At 38.6% G+C, this 14,325-nt stretch overlaps 1 protein-coding gene across 1 annotated transcript in view; it reads left to right on the top strand.

The window, feature by feature from the left end:
• LOC107299145 (alsin) overlaps positions 1 to 10,842 on the top strand; it is a gene marked incomplete at both ends in the record, with an annotated part of 36,301 nt that extends 25,459 nt beyond the window's left edge. Inside the window, 8 exons of the mRNA XM_015828513.1 lie at positions 1,128 to 1,235; positions 2,234 to 2,311; positions 3,512 to 3,592; positions 5,874 to 5,955; positions 6,657 to 6,742; positions 7,813 to 7,884; positions 8,661 to 8,857; positions 10,781 to 10,842. Of these exons, the coding sequence (XP_015683999.1) occupies positions 1,128 to 1,235; positions 2,234 to 2,311; positions 3,512 to 3,592; positions 5,874 to 5,955; positions 6,657 to 6,742; positions 7,813 to 7,884; positions 8,661 to 8,857; positions 10,781 to 10,842 (766 nt within the window). The remainder of the gene's footprint in view (positions 1 to 1,127; positions 1,236 to 2,233; positions 2,312 to 3,511; positions 3,593 to 5,873; positions 5,956 to 6,656; positions 6,743 to 7,812; positions 7,885 to 8,660; positions 8,858 to 10,780) is intronic.
• Positions 10,843 to 14,325: the final 3,483 nt, after the last annotated feature.

Genomic DNA, 14,325 nt, shown 5'->3' with positions numbered 1-14,325 from the left:
TCCTCAGGGTGCCGTCAGCCAGACAGTGCCGGCTGGCGACCCCCAGGGGGAGGGCCTTCTCGGTGGGAGCTCCCACCCTCTGGAACGAACTACCCCCAGAGATCCGGGTGATCCCGGATCTCCCCTCCTTCCGCCGCGCCCTAAAGACATGGCTTTTCCAACAAGCGGGTCTGGCCTAGGGAATTTTAGCGGGGTTTTTCAGGGGATTTTTAAGGACAATTTTAATGATCGGCCTGTTTAAATATTTCTTTTTAATTCGGCTTTTAATTATTGTATTTGTATTGTAGTTTTTATGAGGCTGTTAGCCGCCCTGAGTCCCATGAGGAGAAGGGCGGGGTATAAATTAAATTAATAAAATAATAAATAAATAATCTGGTCCCAGGCCATGTAGGACTTTAAAAGTCAAAATCTGCACCTCAGATTGGACCTAGAAGCAAACTGGCAGCCAATGTAGGCTGCAAATTAGAGGTACAGTATAACATGTGTTACCCTACGGGCATGCATAACTGCCTGCACTGCAGCATTAAGTACCCATTGAAACCTTTGAATACTCTTCAGGGGCAGCCCCATGTAGACCACATTACAACAGTCCATTCAGGAGGTGACCAAGGTGGGAATACCTGAGAGCAGAGCCTTCCAGTCCAGGAATGGGTGCAACTGGAGCACAACTCAAAGTTGCACGAAGGCCCTCCTAGCAACAACTGCCATCTGCACCATGTAGGATAGCAGAATAAAGTGACAATTTGCATAACTGGGAAGTCAGCTGTTTATCACACATTTATGTCTGTTTTAATTTTGGCAAGCCTTGTAAATAAATAAATAAAAACTAAGGGGAAAAAAAGATTTACAACATACTGTAGTCTCCCAATTTTGATTATGGCCTGAAAAAAATGCAGGGTTCACATACACATTTAGGGTACATATATACCTTCAAACCATGCCATTAAATTAGAACATTTCTAATCCAAAACACAAATTATAACAAAAAACCATTTATAATCAGGATAAGGAACTGTTTGTCATGCTATAATTTTTAATTTATCTTTTGTCCAAATAATAAAAGATGTTTGTATAAATACCCTGTACAAGTCATATCACTGATGTGTCTTTTGGGGTTAGGTTTATGACACATTCTGTCTTTGGTCCGGCACAAAATGAACTTTTTTGACAAGAAGGATATTGATGGTGTATTATATGAACTGCTCAGGTCTCCATGGCTGCAGGCTCTTCTAAAGGTAAAATCTCTTCCAAAAACCAACAACTGCAAATTTTGTGTCTTCCCTTGGTTATTATTCACAGAAACAGACTTCTCTGCTTTTAAGAATTTCTAACTTTAACTATTTAATCATTGAATGAGCTTCAAAAACAAATGACAGAAGGCTTATTCCATTCTTACCTTCAGAAACAAATAATTATTACAGTTCCATAGTATAAACCCATTTTAATTTTTGCCTAACTCAAATTTTAGATACTAAACTACCTATGAATGGTTTGGTAGTAAACTACAAATCAATTTCTTTTGCATTTCTTAAACCCATGTTTCCATGGTCTTACATGGAACAGTATTAAAATAAGACAACCAAATTCTCTGGATTTCACTTCCTTTCCAACCTTTTACATTTATAAGGTTCAGTACCATAAATGTTTCTTAATGGCCATTGTTCCTATCATCTTATAACTAAAAAAACTTTCTACTTTGCTTTACAAGTCATGCAAGAAGCATACTTTGGTAACAGTTTAGGACAGAGAACAGAATACAGTGTACAGTGCTCAATGCCAGTATACAGTATGTTGAAGAGGCATACTGTCAACTTCATGAGGTAGTCCAGATAAGAGGTACATCCAGAATTACTAACTCTAACTTTATTATAAGGTTACGTTAACAGAAACTTGCAAGTCTGACAGTACATTTCTCCCTCCCCCACAACCTTTACAGTCCAATAAACTAGGAAAGGTCCCTTCAAAGACTATTACTATGTCCCATTTCTTCTGCATGCTGAGCTCTTCTTATCTGACATTATCTAGTCTGTGTTTCTTTTCCCAAAGATCATTCTCATATATCATTACACATATAGGTCTTGTAAAATTTGTACTGAGGAAAATTGGGCTTGATTCCTGGCCTATTCACATTGCTTTGTATGAGGAGAGAGTCGGGCTTTTGCATTATGTACCAAGTTTCTAATATTGTGACCTTGCATAGTGGCAGCAACATCTTAACTTCATCTCTTTCTAGGTGTATGAATGCCTTCATCAGTATATCAAGAGAAGACCTGTCCCATTCATGTCCCAGGCACAAGAATTGATGCATGAGGTGAGTTTGCTGGAGTTGAGATTAAGTGCAGTTTCCTTGATGCCTAGTTTTTGCTTTCAATACTACAAGTTCCACAGAAATAAAATAGCTTTGATTCGATGTTGACTCCTTGTAACTGCTTGGACTACTCCTTGCAGTTTTCTCGGCAAAATTCTTTTTCAGAAATGGGTTGCCCTTGCTTAGTTCTTAGGGCTAAAAGAAAGTTTACCTGCCAGAGGTCCCCCAACTGGCTTTGTGCCTAAGGTGGAACTAGAACTCATGGTTTTCTGGTTTCTTAATCTTAACCACTGCACCAAATTGTCCTTTATGTTTTACATAATTGTATTTTATAACCATCAATGTGCTATTTAAACCAGGGCTTTTCAACCAGTGGTACGGGTACCACCTGTGGTACATTGGCACCTGGCAGGTGGTACGTGACCATCCTAGAAAAGTGGTAGCGGGAGAGGGGAATGAGCTGAACCGGTGGCAGCACCGCACAAGCCTGAGCGAGAGAGGCTGGAGCTGCAGGGCTGTCGGCTCAGCGGAAGCGCCAGGATCAGCGCCAGGCTCCAGCTGGAGCTCGGCACTGATCCTGGTGCTTCTGCTGAGCCCTGAAGAAGCACCAATCAGCTAGAAAGCAGCACTGATCCTGGCATTTCTGCTGAGCCCAGAAGAAGCACCGATCAGCTGGAATGTTGCAGCATCTCCAGGGTCTTGTGATTTACATTCAGATGCTTGGCAACTGATTCATATTTATGACGGTCACAGTGTCCCAGGGTCAGCTGAAGTGACCAAAACCTGCTGCAATCACCCAGCAGACGGGGGGAATAAAAACCAAACACCCCCCACCCCACCCCCGCTGCCAATCCTCAACAGAAATGCTCACAACAATGAAAGCCTCGGACAGGAGGAAGAGCGCCGCCGGGCGGGCAGGCAGGTGTCTTGCTTGGCTGTGGCTTAGGGGGCACTTTTTTCAGTGCCATTGTAACTTCAAACAGTCACTAAGCGAACTGTTGTAAGTCGAGGACTACCTGTACGTTATCATTTTTTCCTTTTGGGGGGGGTCAAGTTTTTGACACTTTGCTAGATGACTGGTGGTACTCGGATGTTGCCATATCCTAAAAGTGGTACAATGGGCGAAAAGGTTGAAAAGCCCTGATTTAAACAATAGTTTAAGTTATATATTTTCAAAATGAAGTATGCTTCTCTTGTTCATAGGTAGTGGAGTTGCTGCATAGAGTACAACAACCTCCAGAAATTAAAGAGCTAAGACAACTTCTACAAGGTCCTCACTTCAAGGTGAATATTGGCCTCTGAAATTCTTCAGCATGGAAGAGAAATGTCTCCAGTAGAAGATCCTTTACTATTAAGATGCATTGTTGAAAGCTGAGTATTGGCACAGACCAGTGATTTTATCACTTGAGATACATTAAGTGGTACTGGGAGCCATATTTCCCTGAATAGCATTTTAGCAAATAGAGCCCAATCTGGCTCCTTTTATTGGCTAGAGAAGAAACAATTGCAGGAAGGGATATTTACCCTTCTTTTGCAAAAGGAACCCTCAATTATTACAGATTTTCCCATGGGCCTGGAGAGCTGAACAGCAGCACACTCTGATCTTGTCATCTATGGAAACACTGGCCCCATCCATCCACAAAGCCTTTGGGAAACAGTTCAGCTTGCCTTCTTCTTGCCAACCTACCTTTTTCTATGTAAGGAGCTTTTGAGAAAGGAGAATACATAATTTTTCCATCTGCCTTTTAAAATTATACAGTTCTGTGCTTTCTACTTAATGTTTGAATGAGACTTAAATATGTTTTGAAAAAAGCTTTTTCAAGCTCCATAAGTTGCAGAGTTAAAGTTGATTTGGAAGTGGCTATGAAGATCCATCATTCTCTGTTATAAAACGTGAAGGTCTCTTTTGAGGCTACCAAAATCATTTAGCACAAGGAGTGATTTGGTTTTTTTTCCTAACACAAATCCATTGTATTGATATTTGAAAAAGGAAATACTACATTAAGTATCTGGCTTCATATTCCAATTCAAGCAGTCTAATTATATTTGAACTTTGTGAGGTTTGTATGCTAGACCAAAACAAAACCTCAATTTGTTTTGGCTGAATGGACATACACACAGAAATAAAAAAAAAAAATAATTGTTAGGTTGAAATTATCTTGTAACTTTTACATCCAAGCATCCCCATTAAAAATGACCTAGCATTTATTTATCCCATCTCTGTGTTTAATCTTTCTCACAGGCCTTGTTATTAGCTCATGATACTGTGGCCCAGAAGGATTTTGAACCTATGCTTCCACCCTTGACAGAAAACCTCCCTGAAAACGAAGAGGTCATGAGGATTGTCTGTCTGGTGAAAAACAACCAACCTCTTGTAATGTTCAATTTCACTTTAATTTTAATTATATTCATTCAGTTTGTTTGCTGTGTTTCCATTTGTATTATATCTTCTTAGTCCTTCACGGCAACTGCTTATCTTAGAGTATGGCAAGTTTACCACTCCACAGACTATCACAGGGCAGTTCTTATCCCTTCCCCATTCCTCCCATCTTAGAATTTTTATTTTACTCATTTATGTTTGTTTTAAAATATGAAAAAGTATAGGACACAAGCATGATGCGTTGTTGAATTCACAAGAAGCAAACGTTTAAAAAGCAGTCTGCCCTATTTGATGTTTAGTGTAATTCTTTTTTGAGGAAAAGATAATTATGGCTAGCATTTTGTGCCACTTATCTGAGACTAAGGCCACAGGTCCATCTAAGCACATCTAAGCAGACTTGCATAATGATTGTATCATTTGCTTATGTCACCTAAAGCAAAACCATTGGTTCCATGGAATAGGAAAAAAGAAAATTTATGGCAAACCAATCCCGTACAGATAGTCCTTGCTTAATGAACAGTCCCTCAGTGACTGTTCAGAATTGTCACAGACCCTTCAAAAGCTGCATACAACAGCTGCATAAAACTGGGCAGTCACATGACTGCATTTTGGGCACTGGGCAACTGGATCACCTTTCTGGCCGGTTTGAATGTTCCATGGTTATGTGACCATGATTTATAACACTTTTTGCCAGTATTTGGCCTTTTGGGATTCTGGCAAAACCACCCATAAAAATACATGGATTCACTTAATAACCACAGTATTTGCTTATGGGCCATCACATTCACCTAACTGTGGCAATTGCTTAACAATCGCCATTAAAAAAAAATCAGTAAAATCAGATCCAGTCATGTGGGTGCCTCGACTTACAACCCACAAGGTGTTTACAACTTACAAGAAGTTATGACAGAAATTCTGGGTTCCATTACAGTTGTAAGTCAAGAACTACCTGTATTGAAATTAACATTGAAAACAACATTGACGGACTCTAGTAAGTCCCCAGAATCAAGCTTAGTTTTATGGCACACGAATGCAGGGAAGTACATGAAGTGGAAGCTATAATCTTAATATAGCTAACAGGCTGTAGACTTCCCATATACCACCACTCACCAAGTGTGTACCTTCTTCCCTTGTTATTCATTTGTTCAGTAGGAAGCAACTCTTCCTTTTCTTCCTCTTCCTCAGGGTGCCACCATTAAACGCCATGAGCTGACAGGTGATATTACAGTAGCAAGAGTAATCCATGGAGGTCTGGCAGATAAAAGTGGTAAGGTGAATTTAATACAACTAAAAGTTAAAAAAATCACTGGGGAGGTGCAGGGACTAATTTTCAATACATGCTTTAGAATGTTCTGTATGGTTCTTGAATGTTCTGAACATGTTTCTTAGTGAAGGTATTCTCTAAATTGTTTTATTATGATTAAATTCCTTCTGCTTATCCCATATTTGCTTTTAGGAGGCAAGGATTGAGAGACAATATAATAGCACTTCTATTGGAGATTGTTTTCCACAGATCAGGAGATGCATTAGGCCAACTCTAGCAGTCAGCTTGTGCTCACCACAGTGCAAGGTCTCCTACTCCCTTCAGCTGCTCCCCCACCTGAGGACCAAAGTGGAGGGGGCAAGCTATTGAGCTGAAATCTGCTCTTCATCCTTAAAGATAACTCTGATTAAAATAAGGTTAGGATAGTCCAGGGGTAGGCAACCTTGGCTCTTTTATGACTCATGGACTTCAACTCCCAGAATTCCATGCTGGCTCAGGAATTCTGGGAGTTGAAGTCCACGAGTCATAAAAGAGCCAAGGTTGCCTACCCCTGGGATAGTCAGACACAAATTGTCTGTAATGAAACATTTTAAATTCGGGATGGGGGCAATGGAATAAACTCTAGGTGTGCCTTAGAAATTCAGACTATTTTTCTTCTCCAATTCTTTGACCAACTGCTTAATATCATTACTGTTTTGTTGTAGGGTTGTTATATGCTGGAGACAAACTTGTAGAGGTAAATAGAATCCCAGTGGAGGGCCTGGAACCGGAGCAAGTCATACACATTCTGGTAATCACAATCAGCTTTCTATTCTTTAAATACCACTTAATGATACCATGTAAACAATGCAAAAGTGCGTGCTTGGAACATAAAGTCATCCTTCAAAGTTATGATTTGAATGGCCTGAAGAAAAAAGCTATAAGGAGGGGATGAGCATTTTCTACCATTTTTCATAGATCCCTCACAACTGTGCAATGTAATGCCCACAGTTTGGCCAGTCCTATTTTCCCTCCTGCGGACTTTTGTTTTGACTGTACCAAAGAGCAAGGAGGGAAATATTCATATTTCTATTTTTGTAGGAAGTACTTTGTTTTCATTTCAAGGGGTGTGTGAATATTGTTCCCACCACTGCTACTTTCCCCATCTGTTGCTTCTGTCTGCTGCTTGGGGAAAAAGAGGAGCCTTGTGGCAGTTCCCAAGCCATCAGAAGTAGGGACTGTGCAATCTAATTCCTTCATCAGTTGCAACTAACAGGTGCTGCTTTGTTTTTTAAACATGTTTCCTTACCTTTGCACAATTTGTAAAGCTAAAATTTACAGATGGACAGGCATCTTCATATACTATACAGGTAGCCCTTGACGTACAACAATTCATTTAGTGACCATTTTAAGTTACAATGGCACTGAAAAAAATGACTTATGGCCATTTTCCACACTTACAACCACTGCAGCATTCCCATGATCCCGTGATCAAAATTTAAACACTTGGCAACTGATTCATATTTATGACGGTTGCAGTGTCCTGGGATCATGTGATCACTTTGTGTGATCTTCTGACAAGCAAAGTTAATGGGGAAGCCAGATTCACTTAACAACCATGTTGCTAACTTAACAACTGTGGCAAGAAAGGTCATAAAATGGGGCAAAGCTCACTTAAGAACTATTGTTTAGCAACAGAAATTTTGGGCTCAATTGTGGTCATACGTCAAGGACTATCTGTATACCAATATCATCATGGATTTTATACTTCCTGTCAAAAGGGATATCTTCTCATAGAATTATAAATGTATTGATGATCAAATTAAGTTTGCAACAAAAGTAGGCAAAGTGCATTAGATGCCTTTTTCTGAATTCTTGCAGACTCTGTCCCAAAGCACCATCATGTTCAAGCTGATTCCAGGTTCTGATCGAATCATCTGCAATCAAACAACAGTAAGATGCAATGCATAGATTCATTTCCTTTCCTTCAAATGGTTAATACATGAATCCCTCAGAGTTAGCGTTTAGTTAGCATTAAGTTTCTTCATGAGGAGGTTTTGGCTTTAATTATTCTCAATAATCATGTTTATTGATTTGTTGGATCAGATCAAAGATCCACTTTATTTCCATAGTGATCAGTAAGATGCTACAAGTGAGATGTTAGGGCCCCTATTCCACAATAGCTAGTAACAATTGACAAGTACCTTGAAGGACTAATGTGATACCAATAGAGGTGAATATTTGAAACTCAGGGTTGAAATGAGGGTTCCTTGGTGTTCTCTGAGCTTGGTTTGGGGTTTTTTTGCACATGTTTTATTACCCAAAGTAGGTAGCATTATTGGTGCTAGTGCTAGGGCCAATATGAAACACTCCACCAAATTGTTGAGATATGTCAGACAGGAATAAGAACAGAAAAAAATAGTCTTCCATCATTGCCTAACCAAAACTGTCCTCAAAAACAAATTGCCTTGCCTGCAGACTGATCATTTCCTTTTACTGTGCAGCTTCTTACTTACCTAGCCCACTGACCTCCAAGATCATTTTATGTTCTTATTATTTATGTTCTTATTATTATGAATTAATATCTATTGCCATGTTTTGACTGCACTTATATCTTGGCTTTTTAAAGCTGATCTTTTGCTGTTTGCAGTACCTTTACAAATGTATTTCCTTGTCTTTGGAGTGTAACTTCTATGATTAAAAAGAAACCTTGCGTGTTATTCTTCCAGCTCTATGTGCGTGCAATGCGGGATTACTGCCCTCGTCAGGACCCTCTCATTCCATGTGCTGATGCAGGATTGCCATTTAAAAAAGGAGAGATTCTTCAGATTGTAGACCAAAAGGACATCCTGTGGTGGCAGGCAAGGAAAGTCTCCAACCTCAAAGCCTGCGCTGGACTCATCCCTTCCAATCACCTTCTGAAGAGGTATGGAAAGTGGGGGTGTATTTATTTTTGCTAATGGGTAACATGTGGGGAACCAACTTATACAAGATGCCTCTATTAACATAGAGAAAATCAGTGTTAGCACCTGATGCAGTTAAAATAGATCAAAATTCCAGGCAGGTTTTGTACATAATACATTGCTGAATAAAAATAGAAAATGTATCTATTTTCCCATGGCAGAAAAGGGTAAAAATAAGCAATCCTGGTGAATTAACTGAATAATGGTGAATTCCTCTTACATGGCTATGGGAAAAATCTAAAACCCCTTTGCAATAGTGGTCCTCTTCTTCCTATCTATAACTCCCTCAGACTTCCCAACCTGCCATGCAAGAAAGGTAGCAGCTACAAAAAGGTGGATCCTGTACATCTCTGTTTTGGAATAACAGCCTATAGTGGTTGATAATGTGCAAATAAAATTTGATGTGACATCATCATATGGACTTGGCTTCCTGACCTTTAGGCAACTAGCACCTGTGTAGAGAATGCTTTATGACCTTTGCCCACTGGAAGGTTTTCATAGGCTGGACAGAATTAGACTCGTACTACAAAGGTCAAATTCTCCTAAGAGAGTCTTTTTCTCCTGTTCTCTTCAGTCTTTGAGCCAGTGAGTGAGTGAGTGAGTGAGATATATTTATGTATGTATGATTTATGTAGTTCAACGAAGAGAAGGACAAAGGGGTGACATGATAGCAGTGTTCCAATATCTCAGGGGCTGCCCCAAAGAAGAGGGAGTCAAGCTATTCTCCAAAGCGCCTGAAGGCAGGACAAGAAGCAACGGGTGGAAACTAACCAGAGAAGCAACCTAGAACTAAGGACAAACTTCCTGACAGTTAGAACAATTAACCAGTGGAACAACCTGCCTCCAGAAGCGGTGAATGCGCCAACACTGGAAGTTTTTAAGAAGAGACTGGACAACCATTTGTCTGAAATGGTATAGGGTTTCCTGCCCAAGCAGGGGGTTGGACTAGATTACCTCCAAGGTCCCTTCCAACTTTATCATTATTATTATTATTATTATTATTATTATTATTATTATTATTATTGTTGTTGTTGTTGTTGTTGTTGTTGTTGTTGTTGCTTATCTCACACAAGTGACTCTGGACAGCTTAAGGATTAAAACAAATGAGCTCATCAAACATAACCCAACGATAAAACAATCCTATTCACCATCAATAGTAGCAGTGTGCATCTACTATCTGACCCAATAACCTGGGAAAATAGCCATGTCCTCCATGTCTAATGAAAAGCCAACAGGGTTGAGCCATCCAAATCTCCAGGTGGGTGTTGGTTCAGAGGGCCAGGCTGCCACTAAGAGAGGATCAGGGCTAAATTTAGGGTAAGACCAAGTGGCACAGGCTTAGGGTGCCAACTGTTAGGGGGCACCAATACCATATTTCTTTCCAAATCAATGTAAAAATGCTAAACTTTGCATCAGTGAGAGGTGGCACCATCAATCAATGTGTCCTAGGGGTGTCATGTACCTTTGAGCCAGCACTGGTTAGGATGCTGAGGAAAACCAGGGAGAAACCAGCAAAAGAGAGCATTGCTCAAAGAAGGATTATAATCCTCTCTTCGTGAACTCTAATAAACTTGGGATGATGATGATGATTGGGATGATGATGGTGGTGGTGGTGGTGGTGGTGATGATTATGTAAAAAAAGGGGGGAAATGTATAATATCTGGCTCTGCCAGCCAAATGTTTTAGAAGAGACAGTCTTTTTTTCTCCAGGAAAGAATGTCTCTTCTAAGGTTTGTGTCCTGGTTAAGAATGTAGATGTAGTGGAAATATGGTTTTGAATTCATCTCCAGCCATGAAATTCATCATAAGACTATAGGAATCCCAAATTCTGTTGAAATCTTTTTCTAATTCTGTAATTTTAGAAAATGTTCCCTTCTTCTGTCTAGGAAACAGCGAGAATTCTGGTGGACTCAGCCCTTCCATCTCCACACTTGCGTCAAATCAATCTGTGAGTATAATAAATTTCTGACAATGAGGTGTGCGTGAACTGTTTCTGTAATTAATATATTTCCTTACTCAATTATTTCTATAGAGTACAATTAGACTACTTAGATTTAGCAGCAAAAATGCTATAGTTTGAATTCCAAACCTGTTAATAATCCTGTCAGTCTAGAAACAGGATTCCTAAGAATATTTAGTCTTAAATACAGGAGAGAATTGTTGGGAAATCATTTACTATGCTTTAGTTTACAAAGGTATAAACGTTATCAGAATAATCTCTGTGTCATTGACTTAGGCATTGAATTATTCATTCATGTCTCTGATGATGTGTATATATTCTTTTTTTTATGAATTTCCCATGAATAGTGAATTTTGTGGAAGAAGGTCAGTAATGCTAATTGGATTCCATAAACGTGTATGTATATATATGTATGTACGAGTGTGTGTATATGTGTATATATGTCACATTAGCTAAGATCTCCAAACTAGACCTACCTAATATTGTTAATCTCTCTCTGAGATATACTACTCAGAATCCTATAACAATGTTGGGATATAATTTGTCACATAATTGAATGGTCTCTGTTCAAATACAGGTAGTCTTCAAGTTATGATCACAATTCAACCTGAAATTTCAGTTGCTAAGCAAGACAGTTGTTATGTGAGTTTTGCCCCATTTTAGGACCTTTCTTGCCACAATTGTTAAGTGAACCACTGCTGTTGTTAAGTTAGCAACATGGTTGTTAAGTGAATCTGGCTTTCCCATTGAGCTTGCATGTCACTAGGGCACAAAAGGTGATTACACGATCCCTAAATGAACTAAATAAACTGTTGTAAGTCAAGGGCTACCTGTATACCACTTGGAGGAATATTCTGTCTGTATCAAAAGTTCATTCTTTGCTATCTAAATGGTATATATACAGTGGCAACCATATGATTTCAAAAGAATGAAGCACAATTCAAAAAGAGAAAAAAAATTCTTTTCGTATCATTTCCATGAATTTTATGACAGATTTTTTTAAAAACTATATTCTTAAAAAACTTTCTACAGTCAGTATAAAGAGATTTCAGATTAACAGCTTCCACTCTGACTTTCAATAGAGATTTAAAATACATTAACTTAGAAGGTAATGCTTATGCCTTTTAATAAATTATGTTAGTCAGAAGAGACGCTGCCAGACTCTTTTGATTTTTTTTGTAACCCTACATTAACCAAGCTCTCTTCTGCAGTGTCCCGAATTTACCAGTTGATCCCAATCTATTTTCTGCTAAACCCCTGTGTACTATATCTTAGTCATCTTCTCCCTGTCTATAATCCATTTTAATGTATGGGATCTCTCTCTGTGTGTGTGAGTGTGTGTGCGCACGTGCATCTGTATTCCTGAACCTGTATTTTATTAATACATGAACAAAATAAGTAACCTTGCTCTCTGTACATTAACTGTTTCATGGTGTCTTAACATTTCTGAAACTGATAAGAATGCATATTCAAATCCAAAATGTTGGTTTTAATAATAATTTTAAAGACGCATAACATAATTTCGTAACAGTTCAGAAACACATATCAAGCATGAAATTAAATGCTGACTCAAGCAGCTTTAGAAATACTATTTACAAAAAACAAAATGTAGGGATGTATTATCTTCTCTAGCCTTTTTGAGAGCAAATAGATCTGTCCTCCATATACAGGTAGTCCTTGCGTAATGATTGCCCTGTTTTGTGAGGTTATGATGGAGCTGAAAAAATAACTTTATAACTGGTTCATGCACTTATGACCATCACAGCATCCTGTGGTCTGAGGTCACCATTTGCACACCTCATAACTAGCTTCCCAAAAGCAGAGTGAATGAAGAAGCCAGCAATCAAGTTGCCTGGTGCTGTCATGTAGTACCTCACTTAACAATTGCGAAATGACTTACTTAACCATAGTGGAAGTGAGGTTGTATGATCACTTAACAACTGTGTTGCTTAGCAATGGAGTTGCTGGTCCCAAATGTGGTTAAGCCAGGACTACCTGAGTATGTAATACACAATCACACATACCCACACAAACTGTGTGAAAATGTCTTTTTACCAGCACTCTTGGACAATATTGTCTGTGAAATGAAGCAATCAAGCGGACCAAGTCATCCTTATGGTTCTTCCTTCAGTAGCTTCTTTATTCAGCCATAGGGTTGCATTTAGCAATACCAAGTTGGAAGTCTTCTTTGACAACAAGATTCCCTCTTGCTGTCTTCCTCCTGCACCATTCTGTCCACCATCTGCTCTGATGCTTCCACTGAAAGAGATCAAGGGAACAGAGGGCAAGATAGCTCACCTGTTCTAGAAATGGAGAAGCTGAGATTGATTTATGATTGTAGAGATTGAAAAAGGTTTTATAACTACCTCAGGAAAAACAGACCCCACTGCAAGGAGGCATCAATCATCTTCTTTAACCATTGGAGCTACTATAATCCCATCCAGGCTCATGTAGTCAATAACTGTTCTGGTTTTTCCTTCAACATCTAGGTGAAAGTGCAAAAAAAAAAAAAAAAAAAAGCAATGAGGGCAGAGTAGTTAATGTATTCTGCTCCTTTCAGTGTTGGAGATTTCAAATGGGTACTCTGATGAGCCTCATTTTGTTTTTTATCTTTTCCACTTATATTCCAACTGATGGCCATCAGAATACAGTAATCTTTGCTTTAGTCAAAAGAAAAGCATTGTAGAATGTTGTACATCATTGTACTATATGAAATAGTAAATAAAATAGGATAAAAACAGCCATGGGGTAGATATTGTTTCTATCTTTATATGAGTTCTCTAAACTCATATATGAACTCATATATTTTCTTTCTCTTGTCTACAACATACAAAAAGATGACATGCAGATTGATGAGAAGTGTGTAGAAACAGGTAATCACTTCTAGTTTTGATGCATGGAAATTATGTCTTTCATTATTGCAGTTTAAATTAGTCAAAATCCCAATGTGTGTAACCCAGAGGCCAAAAAGAGAACCCATTTGTAGAAGAAATTGAACAAAATGACCTCTAGCAACAATGCAAAATGTTAAAATTATGTGTATGTTGAGAGAGCTATAATCAGAGGCATACAGTAGGTGCAGTCATATCAACTGTTGCTTAAGCTAGAGAGAATCATTATTGTGTAGCCTGGTAATGCAGTTCCTTCCTTAGACATACTTGATGTTGAATTTAGAGAGGTCACTATTTGCCACATTTTGACCTAATTCATGGAGCCATGTCCTGCAGCTTTTCTTCTGGCTTTTTTTTTTAAACCATGAACCCAATCTATGCTTTTAACTTTTGTAATTTTGAACAATTTTATTGCTTGATTTTTTAACGGAAAGGCTAAAATAAGATCTAAATAAAAAAGTTAAAATCTAGTATTGTGATTTTGAATTACTTTTGTAATAGTTGCACAAAGAATTCTCTTGAGCTAATAATAAAGCCATTTTGGTAAACACAGTCCTGTTTTTCATGTTGCAATAAAAAA

The sequence above is a fragment of the Protobothrops mucrosquamatus genome, unplaced genomic scaffold (genome assembly GCF_001527695.2).
Source record: "Protobothrops mucrosquamatus isolate PMUCROS unplaced genomic scaffold, P.Mucros_1.0 scaffold4596, whole genome shotgun sequence".
NCBI lineage: Eukaryota > Metazoa > Chordata > Lepidosauria > Squamata > Viperidae > Protobothrops > Protobothrops mucrosquamatus.
Note: the sequence above shows the minus strand (reverse complement) of the source record. Positions and strands in the feature narration are given on the sequence as shown.